Genomic DNA, 23228 nt, shown 5'->3' with positions numbered 1-23228 from the left:
CAACGTCCCCGATGAAGACTGATGCAAGAATCCTCAACAAAATACTGGTGAACTGAATGCAATGATCCAAGAGAAGGATCACTCACCAGAGTCAAATGGGATTTATTCCATGATGCAGAGCTGGCCCAACATCTGCAAATCAATCAACGTGATACAACATATTAACAAGATGAAGGATAAAAACCGTATGATCATCTTAATAGATGCAGAAAAAATACTTGACAAAATATAACATCCATTTGTGGTAAGAACTCTCAACAAAGTGGGTTCAGAGGGAATGGACCTCAACATCATAAAGGCCATATATGATAGACGCACAGTTAGCATCAGATGCAATGTGGAAACACTGAGAGCTTTTCCTTCATGATCAGGAACAAGACAAGGATGTCCACTCTCCCCACTTTTATTCAACATAGAGCTGGACATCCTAGCCACAGTAATCAGACAACAAAAAGAAATAAAAGGAATCCAAGTTCGTAAGAAAGAAGTAAAATTTTCACTATTTGCAAATACATGATACTTTAGACAGAAAACCTGAAAGACTTTACCAAAAAATTTTAAAACAGATAAACGAATTCTGTAAGGTTGCGGATACAAAATTAATATACAGAAGTCTGTTGTATTTCTACACACTAATAACAATGTAGCACAAAAGAAAAATTAAGAAAAAAACCAACCCCATTTATAACTGCATCAAAAATAATAAAATATTGGGGTGCCTGGGTGGCTCAGTGGGTTAAAGCCTCTGCCTTCAGCTCAGGTCATGATCCCAGGGTCCTGGGATTGACCCCCACATCGGGCTCTCTGCTTGGCAGGGAGCCTGCTTCCTCTTTTCTCTCTGCCTGCCTCTCTGCTTATTGTGATTTCTGTCAAATAAATAAATAAAATCCTTAAAAAAAAACCCAAAAGCGAACAAACAAAAATCTAAAAATAAATTTTGCCAAGGGGGTGAAAGACCTACCCTGTGAAGACTATCAGGATATGAATGAAAAAAACTGAAGATGACAGAAAGACCATGCTCACAGGCTGGAAGAATTAACATGATATTCGTACAAAAACAGATACCTAGACCGATGAAAAAGGATGAGAGCCCAGAAGTAAACCTAAGCTCATATGGTCAATTAATCTACCACAAGAAGCCAAGAATACACAACGGGGAAAAGACAGTCTCTTCAACAAATGCTGTTGAGAAAACTGGACAGCCACATGGAAAAGAATGAAACTGGACCACTTTCATACACCACACATACAAAAAACTCAATATGGATTAAAGACCTAAATGAGACCCTAAACCATAAAAATCCTAAAAGAAAGCACAGATTGCAATCTCCTGGGACAATGGCCTTAGCAACGTGTTTCTGGCAAGGGAAACAAAAGTAAAAATAAACTATTGGGACAATATCAAACTTAAAAATTTTTGCATACTGAAGGAAACCATCAACAAAATGAAATGGTAACCTCCGGAATGGGAGAAGACATTTGTAAATGACATGTCTGATAAGGGGTTAGTATCCAAAATATACACAGAACTCCTACAATAAACCACAGCAAAAAGTACTCTGATTAAAGATGGACAGAGGACCTGAATAGGCGTTTTCCTATGGAAGACATCCAGATGGCCAACAGACCTGTGAAAAGATGCTCGTCACTCACCAGCAGGGAAATGGAAATCAAAACCACAGTGAGGTGTCGGTGGACACTGGTGACAAAGGCTAGTGTGGGAAAGACAGGAAATAACAAGTGCTGGTAGAAGACATGGTCTCAGTTTGCTGGCCTGGAGGCTGCATTAAGGATCAGTCACAGGTTTCTTCCGGCCTGACTCATGGATTCTTTGATAATAAAGTTCCCTCAGTCATTGTCTCTGGCTTATCTCCCCTCAACCCATGTGACCAGTTTATTGCTTCATTTATTAAACACAGTTCTCGTGCCTGTCTCATTGCACAGTTGGGGGGAATGTACATTGGTGCAGCCACTGTGGAAAATAGACTGGAGGTTCCTTAAAAAAAAAAAGTAAAAATAGAAATATTTTATGATCCAGTAATTTCACTGAAGCAAGTGAAAATATGAATTCAAAAAGATATGTGCACCCCTATATTTACTACAGCATTATTTCCAAAGGGCCAAGATATGGAAGCAGCCCAAGTGTCCATCGACAGATGAATGGATAAAGAAGATGTGGGGTATACACACAATGGAGTATTACTTAGCCACAGAAAAGAATGGGATCTTGCCATTTGCAATGACACTGATGGATCTAGAGGGTAACATGCTAAGTGAAATAAGTCACAAAGTGAAAGACAAAAACTATCTGATTTCACTTATATGTGAAATCCAGAACACAAAGCAAACCAGAAAAAGACTCAAGAATAGAGAACAAACTAGAGCGGCAGCAGATGGAAGAAATAGGTGAAGGGGATTAGGACGTAAAATTTCCACTTAAAAATTAAGTCAGTCACAGGAATGAAAAATATAGCATAGGTAATAAAGTCAACAATACTGTAATCACATTGTATGGTGACAGATGGTGCCTGCACTTATTGTGATGAGCTCTGTGTAACAGAACTGGATTCACTAATGTTGTACACCCGCAACTAATGCCAACTGTACTTCAATTTAAAAAAGAAAACAAGGACGGTGGGCCTGGGTGGATCAGTTGGTTAAGCGTCTGCCTTCAGCTGGGTGACGTCATGGTATCAGGGCCCTGGAATCGAGACCTGTATCGGGCTCCCTGCTCAGCGGGGAGTCTGCTTCTCCCTCTCCTGCTGCTTGTGCTTTCTCTAATAAACAAATAAAATCTTTAAAAAAAAAAAAAAAGAGGACAAAAATATGAACAGGCAAGAACAGGAAACACGAAAGGCTAACAAACATACGAAGGGATGTTGCTGACACTCACTAGGCCAACCAGTGCACATAAAACAAGCACACTCAGAATACAGATGTCAGCAGACAGCACTGAAGGGGGCAGCGTGTGCTGGTGCAGCCCTCCCGGAAAGAGAAGTGGCTGGGCTTCCACAAATCAAGGACACAAAAGGAGGGTCTGTCCAGCAGGTACTCCAGCTTCTGTCTGGCAGAGAGACTCTCCTGAATCCCTGGGGAGGTGCGGGAGGATGTGTAAACCAGCTGCCACGGGGGTGTTTGTGCTGTGTGCTGGTGGAATGGCAGGAACAGTGTCCCCCACAGGGGAGGGATGACCCCAAACCCCACGACTAACCATTTCGAAGCCCAAACCAGGTACACCCCCGGCTATGCGGACCTCTGAGGGGGAAAAAAGAAAGAGAAGAGCCATGCACAAGACCAAGATGATACGCATTTTGGAATGACAAATATCCATACAAAAATAAACACTTTACAACATGGGCCCAGAGGAACAAGGATGGGAGCAGGCATGAGGAGAAAAAAAAAACAAGGGACGTTTTATGACATTGGACCCCACACTGAGGGGCACTCTTGAAGCCCTTGTGCCAAGAAAAGTCCTGTATGTAGCAAGGACTAGGCAGTCCAGGGCTGGGCACCGTCAGAGCAGGGGTGACAATCATGGCGAACAATAAGCAGAATTACTTGCCCAAGACTGGATTTGGAACCACACCAACCACGCCAGGGCCCCGGGGGCTATGGCTGTAAAGAGCCGGAGTGCTGCTGTGGGGGCCGTGACCGAGGGGGCTGTTGGCACAGGAGCAGAGTGCAAGGGCAGGGGCCTGACCAGGTTAGGAAAGCCACCTGCTGCTTCTGCGCCCAGAAGGAAGTGAGAGAAACTGGCAAGTGAGCCCCGGAGGCCCCACGGCATCCTGCAGAAGAGGTCGGGGGTGCGGGAAAGCCCTCTGCGGACTGCTGAGCAGCTGGCTGGCCACTGATGTGAGGGAGTGGGTGGGAGAGGCTGAGGCAGGCACGAAAACTGGGTTTAGTAAATGGGACAGTGAACTGTGGGCACTGACACACAGACCAAGGACAAACACACACACACAATGACCGAGGGGACTGCATTGTCAAATAAAACCAGTCAGGCCTGAAGAACATCTGCAACCGTTTGATCCTGAAGAAAATCTCCAGGTCAGCAAACTGACACCAGGAAGGAGCTGGCCACAACAGCCATGCTCCCACCAGGAAGTCCCCAACCCCAAGAGCCCGCTTCCCAAGGCCACGGGGACGGCAGACCTCTCAGGGACCATGGAAGTCCGCAGACAAGTTCTTCAATCCACAGAGGAAGGGTAGTCAGAGAGGCTAACGCCTCTGGCGCCTTGGCTAGCCTTCATGGCTCCTGCCCAGAGACGTAGTGAGCACCATGGCCGGCTGGGGTCTGCCTTGCGTGTCCCTCGTTTCCCTTTGCAAACAGGCATTTGGCAATCCTGTTTTGTCTCCCCCATTTTATGCTGGGCGGGATGGGTTAACATGAAAGACAGTTGGTCTTGTGGTTTAAACAGGCCTTATGGGCTCCGTGGAGAGTGCTGCCCAACACGCAGGGGCTGCGGACAATGAGAACTCCGGGACTGAACCGGACTTCCAGGAGATCGGTGGGGCTGATGGGGTAGCGACAACCCTGTCTATTAACCCATATGTTCCCCTTCGTTGGGCTGGCAGCCCAGAAACGCCAGCCCTAGGCTCCTCTCGCCGCCACGCCTGGCCATGCCGCCTCACGTCGCCCTTTGCTATGGAATCGAACGTAATGTGTTTAACTTCTCTCTCACTGTCTGGGAGGAAATCCTGCCTCTGGAATTTTTGTTTTTCTCTCCCCTTCCACTGGCAAGAATGGCATTGATCAGAGTGGCCTGGGTCCCTGAGGGACCGTGGGGAGGAAAAGTGCTGGTCTGGAATGCTCTGTTTTAGGGTCTGCTAAATTATTATGGCAGGATGGCTTCCCCTAACATGCATTAAGATTACGTTTACAGGGGGCGCCTGGGTGGCTCAGTGGGTTAAAGCCTCTGCCTTCGGCTCAGGTCATGGTCTCAGGGTCCTGGGATCGAGCACCACATCAGGCTCTAGGCTCAGCGGGGAGCCTGCTTCCTCCTCTCTCTCTCTCTCTCTGCCTGCCTCTCTGACTACTTCTGATCTGTCAAATAAAGAAAAATCTTAAAAAAAAAAAGATTACGTTTACAGGGCACCTGGGTGGCTCAGTGGGTTAAGCCGCTGCCTTCGGCTCAGGTCATGATCTCAGGGATCGAGCTCCACATTGGGCTTTCTGCTCAGCAGGGAGCCTGCTTCCTCCTTTCTCTCTGCCTGCCTCTCTGCCTGTTTGTGATCTCTCTCTGTCAAATAAATAAATAAAATCTTTAAAAAAAAATTACGTTTATAGATGGACCCAAAGCAGAAGAAAACACGAACAAATTAAAAAAGAGAATGTGTTGGGAAGGAAAACAGTGAGGCTATTTTCCACTTTCTCCCTACACTTTAATTTCTAACTGCTGCTATTATGATAATGTCGGTTACACAACAGTTTAAAAACAGCCGGACAAAAGAACACGCGTGTCCGCCCTCACACCATTTCTCACACAGATGCATGACAGCTAAGGAAGAGGAAGTAGGATAGTCTGGGCATTAAAAACAGAAAACAGAATTTCAAAAGAAGAAAAGTTTTGAGAAGGTCTTGGGTGCTGCCATAGCTTCTTGGCAAGAAAGCTTTGCGATTTTTTATTTTAAATATTTTTTCTTCATGATGGAGACTGGGAGAGAGTGCACACAGGAGCAGGGGGAGGGGTAGAGGGAGAGGGAGAAGCAGACTCCCCATTGAGCAGAGAGCCCCGATGGGGAACTCGATCCCAGGACCCTGATTTAAGCTGAAGGCTGACACTTAACTAACTGAGCCACCCAGGTGCCCAAGGTATGTGACCTCAGATGTTAGCTTCAAACTGTGGCATGACCATTTCTTTCTGGGCTAGCTCCCCTGGACCACTCCAACATGACAGGAGACATGGCAAGCTGTGCGGCTGGAGACTCCGCAAGATGAGTGTCACAGCCAAGTTTGAAAAGACGATACTAACTTATATTACTCCATACTCCATTTCTCCAACCCCTGGGGGCAGGGAGTTAGTCACTGAAGCAGAGGCGACAGACACTGGGGAGACAGCGAAGGGAACAGTAAGTCGAGACTGGGTTTGGATTCAGAAGGCACAGTTGCGTTGTCAGCTCTACTTAGGGGCTGGGCCAGCCCCAGCATGTGATGCAGTCAGGGGGTTCTGCCTCGTTACTTACATTTCCCCCATGTTATACATTTTTCTCGTAGACTGCTGGGAGGCTCAATTAAAATAAGCACAGGAACGTGTGACAGGGTTAGGGCCTAGGGTCTAGGCCTGCCTCATGTGAGTGCCTCACAGATGTGTCCTCTTTCTCCTGAAGGAAGAATGGGGACAGACTGAGAGGCAGCCTGCAACAAGCAGCAGGAAACCAGGCTGTGGGACACAAAGCTAACTCCCACCTGAACTTTGTGGAACATCTGTAAATTAATCGCTTTGACTTCTTCCAGCTGCTGGCGGAGGGCGACCAGGGTGTCCTGCTTCTCATGGGTGTCCTTTTCGAGCAGCTTCATGGCAATTTCCATTTCTGTCTTCATTCCAATCTGTAACTCCAGTTCTTTTTCTAGTTCCTTAAGAAGGTATTAATAAGGCAAGTATTACTGAAACAGCCGCAGAGATGTGTTTACCTGGGGCTGTATCCTGGGCAGTGCCAGAAATAAAAAACCGAAGTCAGAATAGGTTAGCAAGATTTAGCAGAGTTTGTCTGGAAAGGACTAGATTAAGTTTTCCCCTTTTTCTTATTGTATAATGAATACTGGCTCTGTGTGTCAGAAAGCTGGTAGGTGGCACTCAGCCTCACACTGCAGCAACCATGTTCTTTAAGCCTGAAGACCAGAACGCGGAGACTGAAAGAATGTCTGCTCAGCAATGTGACACTGCCATATGAGTTTTTTTTTTTTTTTTTAAGATTTTATTTATTTATTTGACAGACAGAGATCACAAGTAGACAGAGAGGCAGGCAGAGAGAGAGAGGGAAGCAGGCTCCCTGCTGAGCAGAGAGCCCGATGCGGGGCTCGATCCCAGGACCCTGAGATCATGACCTGAGCCGAAGGCAGCGGCTTAACCCACTGAGCCACCCAGGCGCCCTGCCATATGAGTTTTTGTAAAGGGATCCTAGATTATGGCAACAGGGGTGTGATCATATTGAACCAGTTCCATCTTGGATAACTCAGGACACGTCTCCACATTGGTGCAAAGAAGCAAAGAAACAAAGCAGGCCCAAAAGCTGGGTCTAATAAAAAAAACACTGGCTGGGGTGCCTGGGTGCCTGGCTGGCACCCTTGACTCTTGATCTCAGGGTTTAAGTTCAAGCTCTACGATGGGTGTAGAGCCTACTTAACACACACACACAAAAAAACCAAATCACTGGTCACTGGCATGCAGACTGGGTAGAAAGAAAAAGACCAGAGGTTGTGGGTGAGGGAGTTGTACTGGCAAAGCAACCATGAATCTGATCTCATGGTGAACTCTGACAAAGGTTTATAGAGATAGAAAAAACTCAGAGCTTAGTAGTAGCCCTTTAAAAAAAAAAAAAAATTTATTTATTTGACAGGGTGAGAACACAAGCAGGGAGAGTATGAGAGGAAGAGGGAGAAGCAGGCTCCCAGCTGAGCAGGAAGACTGATGAGGGACTCCATCCCAGGACTCTGATATCATGACCTGAACTGAAGGCAAGCACTTAACAGTGAGCCACCCAGATGCCCCCCAAAACGCATTTGTTTTTAAAAGTAGATCAGGGAACGTGTTTGAAACACACCAACAAAGAACCTGGCGGGCTACCAGGGAATACCTTCTCAACACACTCTGTCCTGCATACTCACCAAACGGACTTTCTTCTCTTCTTTTAGCTGCTTCCACACATCGCTATACATTTCATCCAGACCTTGCCGAGTTTGCTTGTAAGTTTCCAGCTCAACTTTCGTGTCTTGTTTTGTTATCTGTGGATAACAAAAGGAATGGTTTGTTTATGGAAGTGAGCTAACTACAAACTATTTTAAAATACACCACTGGGATGCCCAGCTGGCTCAGTCCGTATAGTGTTCATGACCCTTCATCTCAGGGTCATGAGTTCAAAGCCCCACCCTGGGCATGGAGCCTACTTAAACTAAGAGAAAAAAAAATATTTTTAATGTCACAATTTTTTTTTTTTTAATGTCACAATTTTTAAAGATGTAGGATAATTTCTATTTTTTAGGCATAATAGAAAAAGGTTAAAAGATATTCCAAAAATACATTTGAACTTGAAAGACGGAAGCAAATCACCAGACTTTTGAAAGCTGGATTCGGAAAACAATTTCCATTTAATTTTCTTTAAAGCAGAGCTGTTGTTTTCAGTGGGAAAGGCCCCCATTCAGCGCAGACTTTCCTTACCCGGCACGTTCTTCAGCACCGGGGGATTTGGAGATGAACCAGATACGGTCTCTCCGTGCTCTCAGGTCATCAGGTAGGACAGCTGCCGGCCAGCAGCTCTGCAGCACAGGAAAGGGGTTCTCTCTATCGCAGGGAGGTGCAAGCATCTGCGGCGTCCGGGGTGGCATCCCACAGTGGCCCCGGTGACCCGCGAGGGGGAGGGCGGACGCAGCGGCAAAACGCCGCAGCTGTGCACTACGGGCAGCCTGCGTCACTGCCGCGCAGGGGGCTTGAGGTCCATCGGGGACGTATACGCGCGAGCGTGCCTGCGTGCGGCCTACGTGCGTGCGTGCGTGCGTGCGTCGTGCCCCCCCGCCGCCCCCCCAGTGAGGCCAGCGTCTCGTCTCACCTCCACGCTCTTCTCACTTCTTTCGCGAATTAACTCGTTTTGTTCTCTCAATTGTTGCTGCTCTTCTTGAAGCGAACAGATCCGGTCTGTCGCAGCTGAAAGCTGGTAAAGAAAGATGTTTATGTTTCTCGACATCAGCACTACTCTTACCGCTCAAATTTAAAAGCTGACGTCCGGCACCTTCGCCAGTGACGATGGATTTCCACGTATCTGATTTCTTGTTTCTCGTTTCAGTTCTGGGTTTTGAATAGGTAACGCACGGACATAGTTTTGAAAACACGAGAGCAAACTAGTTCAAGGCAAACATTCGCGGACACAAACTGACAGACGCTTGAATGTCCAACCCTGGAGAAGTGGTTTAAGGAATGGCAGTGGGGGCATCAGACAAACATGTAGTTCCTAGTTAAAAGCAGAGGCTTTTAACGACCAGAGAACATACTTAGGGAAGAACAGCGGGAGGGGAAAAACGTGGGTTATGGAGGGTGTTCTCACCTCTAATTTAAAAAAAAAAAAAAAAAAATCCCCTAGGTGAAAAACGCCTAGGAAAATTTGGGGCCTATATAAACACCAATGATGAAGGTGGTCACAGTAGCTCTCACTTAGCAAAGGGATTGTGGGCTTTTGTTCTGATTCTTGGTTCTTTTCAGTTTTGCCAGCCATTAAGCAAAAGGATATTTGATCCCCGAAGGGAGAGTGAAAACCTTCTGGGGGAGGAATCAGAAGACAGGCCCTGGAGAGCCTCTTCCTGTCCTTGAGTGAGTTCCCATAGTTTAGGGCAAAGTGTATTGGAACAGGATGCCTAGGGAGAGGCAGGCAGAGGCGTGAGCACACCCACCAACCTCTCCTTATCCAGCCTCCCAACACAGCCTGGCGAGAGAAGGGCAGGCTGGGGAAGGGGAAAGAAGAGGGACACTTGGCGGTGCTCTTGGCATCACTCACCAAAGCGGGGGAGGGCCTGAAGCACCCAACTCCTTGCTCACCTTCCTCAAAAGCATCTAAGTCAAAGAGGTCTAGGAACCCATGACTGGGGCTTCTAACCATGAACTGCTGCACCCAAATAAGGAACTTCATGGCTCTAGGAGGTGCTAGTTGCTACAAGGGGAAGAAGCAGGCAAAAGCCAGATGCTAATTTCCATCCGCTCTCTGAAAATGGAGAGCACACCCTGAAGAGGGACTTTTCTCTAAAGCAGGTTTTCTATTAAAACGGTTGGCCTTTGAAGAAAAAATAACCCAGTTGTTTAGTTTCAAAAGCTAAAATCAGACCTTCACTGAAAGTATGCCACCTAGCCAGGAAGAGCAAAGAATCAATCTGTTTGATCTAAAATCAACTGATGTCTCCACACGCCAAGTGTTGCATTAGGCAAATTTACAGAATACTAATCTAATTTCTACAGCACTGTGAGGTATGGGTTATCATCCAATCTGGAGATGAGAACTGTGAGTCCAAAGACCTGCCTACCTAAACTGAGGCCCAGAGGCCCACCCACCCCAGGGAAACGTGGGTCCTCTAATTCTAAGTGTGGTGAAGCTGCTCCTGGGAAGCCCATCTATGAAGGCCAGCTCTGAATTTCCTTCTGTCACACAAATCTGACCTCCTCTCCTTAAAGCTTTTCAGGGCTGGCCCCGTGGGAGAGAGCAGTCAGTTTAAAGTGAGACTTAAACTGGGCCCTCCATACAAAAGCATGCTCTGTGTCTCTCTTTTGGCCGTAACGTGCCTCCACACCGAGGTGGGGGGGGGGGGGGTCACGCCTTGGCCCCTATCACAGCCCTCTTCCTCCCCAGGGAGACCTGGTGGGGAGGCCCGAGCAGCCAGGGACCGCTACCTGTGGAAAGCCTCAGAAAGGCTGAGCAACCCCCCTCCTGCTAACAGGAGACAAGATGTGTCCACCAAGGAGACTGCCGGGCAGCTGGCAGCAAGCTTTCTTCCTCGGCCTCAGCCCTCCTTCTTCCTGTCCTTTCATTCTCTCTCTTCCTAGTGAGAAAGCAGAGAAAGACCACACTGTGGGGAGACTGGTTCCATACTCCTGAGAGGCCGAAACACAGAAGGGGTGGGCGAGGGTTACTTTTACCTCATAACGGTCTGTGCCTTCTGGGCAGCAGGGGGACAGACTACATTAGAGGAAGGTGGGTAAAGAGGAAGAGAAAAGCATCTTCACCTTAGGAGCTGGGCTTTCCCAAGGAGGCCTGGTCTTCCCCGGGTGCACTGTGCAGTGGTGAAACCTAAGTCACTTAGAACTGGATCATGATTGGCTGCCTTGGCTATGGGAAGCGCCGGCAGGGCTAAACACAGACATTCTGAGGATGCAGAACTCTGAGAACACTGACCCCCCGTGCAGCTCAACCCGAGCTTAGCAATCCCATTCCGACCAGCGAGAAGCTCTGGTCAGATACACCAACCATACCATCTCTGCACCTCGGGCCACTCTAAGAACTTCAGAAAGTTACAAACCTCTTCTTGAAGTTTTGAATTCGTCTTTTCCAAGCCATCTATCTTGCTTTGAAGATCCCCAACTGTGCAGCTAGAGAAAACAACACATTAAGTAACAGTGAGCTTATAAAGGTTGTCTCCCCAGCCAGTGAGCAATAACAGATTCCTAGGTTTCCTGTGCAGTGGATGGAAAGCCGAGGGTCTCCAATGAACTGAGACGAGAATTCTAAATATGTATGTATGTGTGCGTGAATTCTAAATATGAATGTGTGTGTGTGTGTGTATACATTTACTGAAAAGGCTTCAATGTCTTTCCCCCAAAATATGCTATCCATTTCTTTTTTAGCCAGTTGGAAAGGAAACAGATTTTTTTTTTCCCTAACAGGATAGATGGGAACCAAAATGTGCCAGTGGTCATTTATCTAGATCCTTATCTGTAACAAGATATTGGTACTCTGGGGTTATAGGATCTAATGAGGTTTTTAAATTGTTTTTATACTTTGCTTCATTTTTCAAATGCTCTAAGTAATCTGTACTACCTTCCTACTGAAAAACATGTCAAACTGATGTAAATCTGATAAACAATAAAAACAATGGCAACAATAACAAGCACAGTAACTTCCTCTTTGGACCATGTGCCAGGCCCTGTTTGTTTTAAGCATTTCAGTGCATCAACTCATGTGACCCTCCCCATAATTCTGTGAGTAACTCTCACTGTTACCTGTTTCATAGATGATGAAACCATAACTTTACATTGGAAAATTCACTCATGTTCATTCCCCACTGGTGGGGCAGCGGGATCTGAACCTAGGTGGTCTGGCTCCAGGCCCTGCTGCCCCTAACTGGTGCCTTTTGCCACTGAGGCAAGGACAAAGAAACAAACCCTGGGAGACTTGTGAACCAAGGTTCAAGGATTGCGAGGGGTGGGTGGCATGGTGAGAAAATTATACAATGACACAAAGCAGAAAAAGGGAACACAAAAGATATGGAGGTAATTATAAGGTTTTTGTTTTTGTTTTAAGTGGGTGCCACACCCAGGGTGAAACCCAGTGTGGGGCTTGAAGTCAGGACTTGAGATTGAGACTTGATCCAAGATCAGGCATCAGATGCTTAACCAACTGAGCCACACAGGCTCCTTGAGAACTACAAATTTTGAAAGTATACCACTTTCAGTTCTATTCCAACTATCTAACTTAGAAAATGTCACTAAAATTTATACATTTCTTAGAAAATATAGATGACCAAAAGAGAGATATCCTCCAGAAGGAAAAAATCTAAACAACTTAGGAAAAATTGAAAAGCTGAAAAGCAAAGTACTGCCTCAACAAAGGCTTTGAGCTTCACATTTTCTTTCCTTTTTTTTTTTAGTAATTCCTACGCCCAACAAAGGGCTTGAACTCAAAACCCTGGGATCGAGAGTCCCATCTTCCACTGACTGAGCCAGCTAGGCATCCCAAGCTTCATGTTTTCAAGGAGCAAAGAATGCTCATGAACCAGAACTAATTCATTTTCTGAAGGTGCTTAACCCTGACACCACAATGGAGAGGAATAAACCGGAGAACAATTAGATCAGTTTACATATTAAAAAATGATTATTAAGTCTATAATTCAGGGTGCGCTTGGGTGGCTCATATGGTTAAATGTCTACCTCCAGCTCAGGTCAGGGCCCCAGGGTCCTGGGATCAAGTCCTGCTCAGCCAGGTGTCCGTTTCTCCCTCTCCCTTTGCCCTTCCCCCTGCTCATGCTCTCTCTCAAATGAAAAAAAATCTTTAAAAAGTAAAACAAAATACAACTACAATCAAGTAGGGTTTATCCCTGTGATATAGAAATGGCTCAATATGAAGATTTCTACTAATAAATACATCCCATCAACAGGTTAAGGGATAAAAGTCATGATTGCCTCAATGAAGCAGAGGGCACTCGATAAAATCTGACACCTGTTCCCTATAAAAATGCTCAATAAATAAGAATCTATCAAGAATGTCTCGCAATAGCAGCCAACATACACCTAAGGAGAACCTGGAGCAGTCTCCCCGTATGGCAACACTGTGCCAGCTCCTTCAGCTGTCTCACTGGCGCTTGGGGCCAGAGGGGCCACTCCTGTGAAGCGGAGCCAACATGTACCACACACCCTCAGAGGGGATTCAGAGACACAGAGAACAACAGGTCTCCCAAACCCCTGAATCAGAATCTGCCCACCACCACCACCGCCATTGGCTAGTGCTTCAGGAAACACAGCAGCAGCTTTCCAATTAAAATGAAAAAAAAAAAAAAAAAAAAAAAAAATCAAAGTACAAGACGCCTGCTTTTTGCTACCAAATTATCATCAAAAGTCTAGCCCTGAAGGTTTTTTCAACCCTTTTATCCTGCCCTGGCACCCCAGAGGGATGTGTGCTGATTGCCAGCTGGAACAGGGCTTCCCGTGGCTGTGACTTCCAACCAGGTGGCTGAGGGGTGAGGGGTTGAGATTCAAGGTATAATTTGGTTGCTTTCTACATTGTCTAACCACATAAAACAAAGAACCCAAGAATTCCCAAAGCTCCTTATCGAGAAATCATACTTCCCCACTCTGCGTACATAAGCGTGATAACCTTCTTTCTTGGTTTGGCAAAAGCATCAGTAATGAATATATGGCAGTTCAGAAATGTTCCATGAAACAATTATTGTGTATTGAGACCGAACTGTAACACTGGAGAAAGGAGCGAGTCCTACCTTAAGTGCCGGTTAAGTTCTTCCACGTAATTTTTTTGATCAAGGACATCAGTAATTCTTTCATGCCTTTTAAAAAGAGCATAAAAAGAGAGACATTCCTTTATTTGTGGCTACTACTTTGTAACCATCCCCCAACACGCTGATCACCTTGAAGGAGAACCAAAGTCATCAGGAAACCTAGGGACAGTCAGACCTCCATAATAACGTCTGCCTGCTCCCAATCCCGGAATAAATAGAGAGCAAAGCTGGCCAAGGGTTGGGGTGTGGCAGGGACACCGGCCAGGGTCTTGGGAGATGCACAAACATGAGCAGACCTCTGGCAGACCCCCTCCTTCCCTGGAAGGCTGGGCATCTGGGAAAAGGAGAGAAAGTCATCTGGCACAAGGTGCCCTCCCTCGAGGTGGCCGATGAAGCGGCCCCTGTCATGCTGAAGGGAAAGTGGGTGGCTCAAGAAAGCACACCAGAGCCCTTTTAACACATAAAGCTGACCAGTCTGGCTTAAACAAAAACCCCGCAAACTTCTACATTTTGAAGTTATACTTTCCTCCAAACCCCAGCTTCTTTACATATATATGTATGTTCACACAGGTGCATGTCACAGGTGCTGGATTGTTCAGAATGGTCAGTTGTTTCTTTTACCTGTTCTGCCCTTCACATAGGTGTGCAGGTAACCCGCGTGAATAGTCTGCTGAGCCTATATACATATGGTCCTAATATCCCTGTGTGTCATACACATAGGTACCTACACATAGGTACCTACGTATAGTTAGGGTATGTAATTGAAACATAAAAATATATTAGGGATTTCTTAGGTTTGTCTACAAACATGATATACGGTTGACCCTTGAATAATGCAAAGGTTAGGGCCCTAACCCTTATATGCAGTTGAAAAACTGCAAGTTAACTTCTGACTCCTCAGAAACTTTACTAATAGCCTACTATTGACTGGAAGCCTTACCAATTAGGTAATCAACATGTATTTCGAGTGTTATATATATTATATACTTTAGTCTTACAAAGAAATAAGTTAAAGAAAATCATAAGGTTGGGGGGGCCTGGATGGCACAGCTGGTTAAGCAGCCGATTCTTGGTTTAGGCTCAGGTCTGATCTCAAGTTTGAGAGACCAAGCCCCACGCCAGGCTCTGTGCTCCATGCAGTCTGCTTGAGATTCTCTCTCTCTCCCTCTCCTTCTGCCCCTCCTCCCCTTCTCTAAAATAAGTAAATAAATCTTAAAAAAAAAAAAAAAAAGAGAGAGAAAATCAGAAGGAAAACATATTTAAAGTACTGTATTATATTTATTGCAAAAAAAAAATCTGTATAAGTAGACTTATGTAGTTTGAACCCGTGTTGTTCAGGGGTCAACTGTATACACCTGTCAGTATCATACTTTTCTCACTCAGGAATACCTTGTGGAAATCCCTTTAAGTCTACTATATCCAGTAGGTGAAATTTGTTCTGTCTGCATAATATATCACAGAGTGGAATATTTTGAATGTTCCATAATTTATTCAATTATCCCCTTACTGATTAATCAGTTTATTTCAATTTCTTTACATTAATTATATAGGTATATATAAATTTTATTTTTAAGTAATCTTATACCCAACCTGGGGCTCAAACTTGCAACCCTGAGACTGAGTTGCATGCTCTACTGACTGAGCCAGCCAGATGCCCCAAGAATCTATTTTTGTTTAAGTCTCAACTGGGTGAATCCATGTATCCCTGAAACATTAATGGAGTTCCCACTGACAGATATGGTGTGCTGCTAGGGCACACGACCGTGAGAACCCTTCTCAGAACACATTTGAAAGATACGTGGTAAAATATTCAAACACAACCCAAAGGCTTACAGAGAAACTACCCCCATGCCTGCCTCCCAGTCTCTTCCCCGCCAGGCAGCCCATGTTAGCCGGTCCATATGCTACTCTAGAAGAGTCCATGTGCGGGGAAGTACAGCATGTAAATATGGATGTATATTCTTTATCATAACTCAAATGGCAGCATTTTATACACAGTGTTTGCTTTGTTTAGTTCTCTTCTGTCCCAGAAAACCCCCTTTAAAAGAATGTTCTTGTTAACCAGCATGAAGGAGAGCTATAGGTGGCACGAGGAGACATCTGAGACACCAGAATCAAAGAACAAGTCCCAAGGGAACTTATGTCTATATAGTAGTACTGTCCCACTTATATTCAAACAAACCATAAGGCAAGTTATACAACCAACAGATATGTCTGCAGCGTTTGGAAAAGCCGTCGGAGGAGACCTGAGCAGGGTCTCCCCACTGAGGGAGGGGCAGGCAGGGCAGTGAGGGGGGGATGTGAATGGGCACATTTCATTTGTCTTCTCTATTGTGCAGAGCTCAGTTCCTTGTACGAGGGAATATTACTGTATTACTTCTGTAACTAAGACACCCGATGAGAATGAAAATGGCACACAAAGCCAACGCCAATGTAGCCTTGTCTGCAGAATTTCACGAAACCATGAAGAGCAGCAGCACACAGGGCCGTACTTACTCTTTGCCACCATCAAGCTCCTGCACATCCTTAAGGTAGAGGGAAAAATCAATCACGCCAACCTGAATGACATGAAAAGCACAAGTTTAAATAAGAGAGACTTGTCCCATTCTCCACAAACCTTTTATCTTTAAAATTCAGGGTATTTACGTTCCTGTTTCTTTCCTACAAACATCTAGTTGGCCTAACCTGCTCTATAAAAGCAATCGATGGAACCCACAAACCAAGAGAAAAATAACCCTACCCCCTTCTAGAAGAAAAACATATTAAAAAACCAGAATTTGGGGGAGGGGAGTGCATCACTGTGGCTCAGTTGGTTAGGCAACCGACTCTTGATTTTGGCTCAGGTCATGATCTCAGGGCGGGATCGAGCCCTGCACTGGGCTCCACACTCAGCAGGGGGTCTGCTTGAGAGTCTCAGTCTCTCTCTCTCTGCCCCTCCTGCTCTCTAAACAAATAAACACATTCTATTTATTTATTTATTTATTTATTTGACAGACAGAGATCACAGGTAGGCAGAGAGGCAGGCAGAGAAAGAAGGAGAAGCAGGCTCCCCGCTGAGCAGAGAGCCTGATGTGGGGCTCGATCCCAGGACCCTGAGACCATGACCTGAGCAGAAGGCAGAGGCTTTACCCACTGAGCCACCCAGGAGCCCCAATAAATACATTTTTTAAAAAATCAGAATTTAGGGGCACCTGGGTGGCTCAGTGGGTTAAGCTGCTGCCTTCGGCTCAGGTCATGATCTCGGGGTCCCGGGATCAAGTCCCGCATCGGGCTCTCTGCTCAGCAGGGAGCCTGCTTCCTCCCCTCTCTCTCTCTGCCTACTTGTGATCTCTGTCTGTCAAATAAATAAATAAAACCTTTAAAAAAAAATCAGAATTTAAGGGAATTTTCTGAAGTTTTCCTCCCTTGTCAAGGTTAGTTTTTTGTATTTATTCGACAATCAAGTTGCTAACAAAGATCAATAACAATAACAACAAAAAAGAAGCCTGTGTTGCTAGACCAAAGTGGTAGGTGACCTTAATTGATATCCTGCCTCCTTCCGTCCCTAAATTGTGGGTGAAAGGGTCCTATTTCATTTTCTAGGGGACATTCTCTGCTGCTGTGGAGAACAAGGGAGGAACCAAACCCCTCCATCTGGATGCTAAGGGCTTTGTCCAGAAATAAAGCACTTGGAGAGAATGAGAGCCTGGTCTGCCACTGTCCACTCCAGTGTGAATAAATGAAACCACTCTTATTTGAAAAATGGGAAAACTGGGTCCATCAGTAGCTACTTTTCATTCATGTAAGAGCCCTATCACAGATCCTTACACAACCGTAACAAAGAACGCCATGGAGGGATGTATAGTGACATGAAGAATGCTTCAGGAGAAAATGTTAAGTCCTAGAGTGATAGGTACAGCATTAACTCTTTATGGTAACACCATTTTTTATTTTAATTTTTAAAGAAGATTTTATTTATTTGAGAGAGAGCGCAAGCACGAATGGGGGAAAGGCATAGAGAGGGAGAAGCAGACTCCCTGCTGAGCAAGGAGCCTGATGGAATGTGGGGCTTGATCTTAGGATCCTGGGATCATGACCTGAGCTGAAGGCAGACGCTTAACCACTGAGCCACCGGGGTGCGCCATAAAAAAGATTTATTTATTTAAGAGAGAGAACACGTGCGCATGGGAGAGAATCTCAAGCAGACTCCGTGCTGAGCACGGAGCCCAAGTAGGGCTTGATTCCATGACCCTGAGATCATGACCTGAGCTGAAACCAGGAGTCAGATGTTCAACCGACTCAGCCACCCAGGCATCCCTATAGTAATACCATTTATTTAAAGCTAGAGCCACGTGGGAGGGCTTCTATAACTTCTCTGTCATACCTCCTACCAATCTATATTCCCGATGCTTGAACCTGGGCAGCCTCAGTGTCTGTCTTCAGTCAAAAGCGGCAGAAACGTGGCCATGATTTCTGCAGCCACATTAATGAAGGCAACACAAGCTTCTTCCTGGCTCTCCCTATAGGGGTATATACCTCTGAGCTTCCACAGAGGAATTCTGACCACCCTGGAGACCAAGTGGAGAAGACCATATGAGGACAGAGGTGCCTGAGAGGGCTCTGCTGTTCCAGTCCCAGCTCAGTGAGTCCCTTCTCAGCCCAGAAGACAGGAAGCCTCAGTGGTTGCTGCCCTGTCACCAACCCGACTGCAATCACAGAGCCCTCAGTCAAGAAGTGCCTGCCTCTTTCAGCCCAGTCAACTCCCAGCCGGAGATACAGTGATGACTGCTGGTTACTGGGCTGGGGATTCCTTACCCAGAAATAGGAGCAAGAAAGGATTCACTTTGAAACAAAACCTATGTAAACATAAATGCAGAGAAAAAAGGAGAACTGGTTCTAGAAAGACTTTCCCTTCGGTTTTTACCGTTCTCTGTGGGGATGAGTGAGATTGACAGGGGAAGGGAGAAAGGAGTTTGAATTTTACTTTTCATTTGATATGCTTCTATATAAACCTTTTTCAACAAGCGCACATTTCTTTTGCAATAAAATTAATAATAAAAAGAAATAAAGGCCGCCTAGCTGGCTCAGTGGGCGGAGCAAACAACTCTTGATCTTGGGTTGTGAGTTCAAACCCCATACTGGGTGTAGAGATTACTCAAAAATAAAATTTTAAAAAAACTAAATAAGGGGCGCCTGGGTGGCTCAGTGGGTTAAGCCGCTGCCTTCCGCTCAGGTCATGGTCTCAGAGTCCTGGGATGGAGCCCCGCATCAGGCTCTCTGCTCAGCAGGGAGCCTGCTTCCTCCTCTCTCTCTGCCTGCCTCTCTGCCTGCTTGTGATCTCTCTCTGTCAAATAAATAAATAAAAATCTTTAAAACAACAACAAAAAATACCCTAAATAATAAAATAAATAAATAAGAAATACATTTTCAACTGCAAAAAAGCACACACACCCAACAATAGAAAGAAAGAGAGGGATGCTTGGGTGTCTCAGTCGGTTAAAATCTAACTTTGGTTCAGGTCATGATTCCAGGGTCCTGGGATCGAGTCCCGCATCAGGATCCTTGCTCAGCGGGGAGTCTGCTTCTCCCTCTCCCCTTGCTCCTCCCCGCTGCTCATGTTCTCTCTCTCTGTCAAATAAATAAAAGCTTAAAAAAGAAAAAAGAAAGAAAGAAGGAAAGGAGAGAGAGTTAACACTCAAATAGACATTAATGGATCAAAAAGCAAATAAAGCCCTTCTCCCAAAGCAAAAGTGATCAATAAAAGCAAGGGCTGATTCTTCAAACTCAACACAATAGACAAATCTCTATCAAGTATGATTGGTATTTACTGGCAAGTACACAATATTGCAAATGAGAAAGTGAGATTTTAAGACGCTATAAAGGAATACTCTCATATAACTAATAGATCTGAATGAAATAAATGACTTTTGGAAAAATATGTGACTAAAAAATCATTCCAAGCCATAGGAAACCAGTACACATACCAAGAGCTAAGTAAAAAATTAAAGTGGTCAAAGAACTATGACCAGGGCGCCTGGGTGGCTCCGTGGGTTAAAGCCTCTGCCTTCTGCTCAGGTTGTGATCTTGGAGTCCTGGGATCGAGTCCCGCATCGGGCTCTCTGCTTGGCAGGGAGCCTGCTTCCTCCTCTCTCTCTGCCTGCTTCTCTGCCTACTTGTGATCTCCATCTGTCAAATAAATAAATAAAATCTTTAAAAAAACAAATATGTGACTAAAAATCAGCATAAAGCTGAAGAGGTCATACCAGGAAGAACCCTTCAAATAAAAAAAAAAATTCCTGCTCTAATAAAGTTACAGAAAACAAGAAAAGAACATTAGCCGCCTTATTTTATGAGTAACACAATTCTGACACCGTGAAGGGACAAAGACCTGTGAAATCTAGGCGTATGCTAGAAGAATAATGCGCGATGGCCACTTTGGGTTTATTTTAGGAATGCAGAGATAATATCACAACAGGTAATATCACAAACCTATGTATGAATTCCATTATATTTATGGGATAAAAGATAAGATGTTTCAAAAGACGCCCAAAAAAGGGTATGTGATGGCACTGCATGCTCATTTTTAATATAAACGGGAAATAAATTAGACTGAAACAGTACTTTCTAAACATAAGAGGATCCCTCAGACACCAGCAGCAAGCCTTCACACCTCCTGGTGGCATATGAGAGGCACTGAGCTGAAGAACAGAGCACGGAAATGTACAGAAGCCTCGAGTCACTACACTGTCCACCTGAAACTAATATAATGCTACATGTCTACTAGAATTTAAAAAAAAAAAAATTCTACCCTGAGCACAGACACACATATGGAAATTCTTTTTTTTAAGACTTTATTTATTTCACAGAGATCACAAGTAGGCAGAGAGGCAGGCGGAGGGGGGGGGGCGGGGGGAGCAGGCTCCCTGCCAAACAGAGAGCCCCATGTGGGGCTCGATCCCAGGACGCCGGGATCATGACCTGAGCCGAAGGCAGAGGCTTTAACCCACTGAGCCACCCAGGCGCCCTAACATATGGAAATTCTATTTAAAACTAAAAAATGAGGAGTGCCTCGGTGGCTCAGTGGGTTAAAGCCTCTGCCTTTGGCTCAGGTCATGATCCCAGGATCCTGGGATCGAGCCCTGCACTGGGCTCTCTGCTCAGCGGGGAGCCTGCTCCCCCGCTCTCTCTGCCTACTTGTGATCTAATAAATAAATAAAATCTTAAAAAAAAAAAAAAACTAAACTAAAAAATGAATGAAACAGCTGACAACTGTCATTTCAGAGGACTTTTCCTAGGTTTCCTCAGACTGTCTCTTAAATGATGGTAATTAACAATAAATAACACTACAGGGAAGGGTAGGTGGTTCGGTCAAGTGTCTGCCTTCAGCTCAAGTTCTGACATCAGGGTCCTGGGATCCAGCCGCGAGTCAGGCTCCCTGCTCAGTGGGGCATCCTCTCCCTCTGCCCTCCCCCTCCCCCTGTGCTTGTGTTTACTCCCTCTGTCAAATAAATAAATAAAATCTTAAACACAAAAAAGGACTGTTACTGACATAAGATAAAGAGATTCAGAGACCAGGCCTTTGAATTTAGAAATAAACCTCAGTGGATTAGGGATAGTTCACACATAATAAAGGTGAAATCTCAGATTAGTAGAAAAATGTACTTGATATATGATACTGAGAAAACTGGTTTAGTGTTTGTAAATGAAACCCAGACTCCCATTTCACACTATGTCAAAATAAATGACAGGCATTACTTAAATGTAAAAAAATAGTTGATTTTTAAAAGTAGGTTAATTTTTAGATGGGGAAGGACTTTCTAAGCACAATACCTTAGAAGGGATAAAGAAAAAGCCCATTAGGGGCGCCTGGGTGGCTCAGTTGGTTGAGCGACTGCCTTTGGCTCAGGTCACGATCCCAGACTTCCAGGGTCAAGTCCCGCATCGGGCTCCCAGGTACTTGGGGAGTCTGCTTCTCCCTCTCACTTTCTCCTCTCTCATGCTCTCTCGCTCTCATTCTCTCTCAAATAAATAAATAAAATCTTTGAAAAAAAGAAAGAAAGAAAGAAAGAAAGAAAGAAAGAAAGAAAGAAAGAAAGAGAAAGAAAGAGAAAAGAAAAAGTCCATTAAATGTGACTGCTGGCCCAGTCAGTAGAGCATGTAACTCTTGATCTCACGGCTCTGAGTTCCAGCCCCATGGTTGGAGCAGAGATTATGTAAAAACAATCTTTGGGGAAAAGAAATAAATTTGACTGCAAAAAAGCCCTTCTTTCCTTGCAGGGAAAACAGCTGGAAGAAATCAGAAAAAAAACTGAACCAAAATTCTGACAGTTAATATCATTAATCTATAATAAAGTAGAATCTATAATAAATTATATTCTTTATTAATCTATAATAAAGTAGAAAAAATGGAAGACTCAGAAAAATGGGAGGAACAGGAAGGGGGAGTCACAAAAATGGAACCACCAATGGCAAATAAAACATGCAAAAAATACTTGACCTCCAGAGTTTTCAAAAAGGTAAATCTGGTGGGGCACCTGGCTAAATCAGATGGTAAAGCATGTGACTCTTGATCCTAAGATCTTGAGTTAAAGCCCCATGTTGGGCATGAAGGCTACTTTAAAAAATAAATAGGGGCGCCTAGGTGGATCAATTAGTTAAGTGACTTTTTAAAATTAAATAAAAAAAGATATTTTATTTGAGAGAGAGCACACATGTATGTACTCACATGAACAGAGGGAATGGTAGAGAGAGAGGGGGAAAAGCAGACTCCTCATTGAATGGAGAGTCCAACACAGGGCTTGATCCCAGGACCCTGAGATCATGACTGAAGGCAGATGCTTAACTGACACCCTTCAACTGACACTTGATTTTGGCTCAAGTCACGATCTCAGGGTTGTGAGGTCCAGCCCCACGTGGGGCTCCACGCTCAGTGGGGAGTCTACTTGAGATTCTCTCCCTCTCCTCCAATGCATGCACACTCTCTCTTTCTAAGATGAATCTTCAAACAAAACAAAACAAAACAAAACAAACCACCAAAACTAAACATGCTTTAAAAAAATGAAAATTTGAGAGGAGCTGTTTTGGTCTGTGAGATTGAAAAAGATCAAGGTGCTCATCATAACATCGTCACACTGATGTAGGATGTTTACTTTAACACAGAAATTCCATAATTTATCCTAAGGAAATTAATGGACAACAGTGCAAAGAGGCATGAGGATGTTTATAGTACTGTTGTAATACAGAATCAACCTCCGTTAATACAGCCCTGGTTAAATAAATTATGGTACGCTCATCAAATGAATCCAGGCATACATTGTTTTATTACCTT

The 23228-nt window shown here is 44.8% G+C and overlaps 1 protein-coding gene across 1 annotated transcript in view; it reads right to left on the bottom strand.

Annotated features, from left to right (window-relative positions):
• Nucleotides 1-23228, bottom strand: part of RUFY1 (RUN and FYVE domain containing 1) — a 64204-nt gene that overhangs the window by 20541 nt on the left and 20435 nt on the right. The window contains exons 6-11 of the mRNA XM_059416153.1: nucleotides 16418-16479; nucleotides 13904-13969; nucleotides 11213-11282; nucleotides 8764-8865; nucleotides 7826-7942; nucleotides 6407-6574 (exon numbers count right to left, since the gene is read on the bottom strand). Of these exons, the coding sequence (XP_059272136.1) occupies nucleotides 6407-6574; nucleotides 7826-7942; nucleotides 8764-8865; nucleotides 11213-11282; nucleotides 13904-13969; nucleotides 16418-16479 (585 nt within the window). The remainder of the gene's footprint in view (nucleotides 1-6406; nucleotides 6575-7825; nucleotides 7943-8763; nucleotides 8866-11212; nucleotides 11283-13903; nucleotides 13970-16417; nucleotides 16480-23228) is intronic.

The sequence above is a fragment of the Mustela nigripes genome, chromosome 12 (genome assembly GCF_022355385.1).
Source record: "Mustela nigripes isolate SB6536 chromosome 12, MUSNIG.SB6536, whole genome shotgun sequence".
NCBI classification, from domain to species: domain Eukaryota; kingdom Metazoa; phylum Chordata; class Mammalia; order Carnivora; family Mustelidae; genus Mustela; species Mustela nigripes.
Note: the sequence above shows the minus strand (reverse complement) of the source record. Positions and strands in the feature narration are given on the sequence as shown.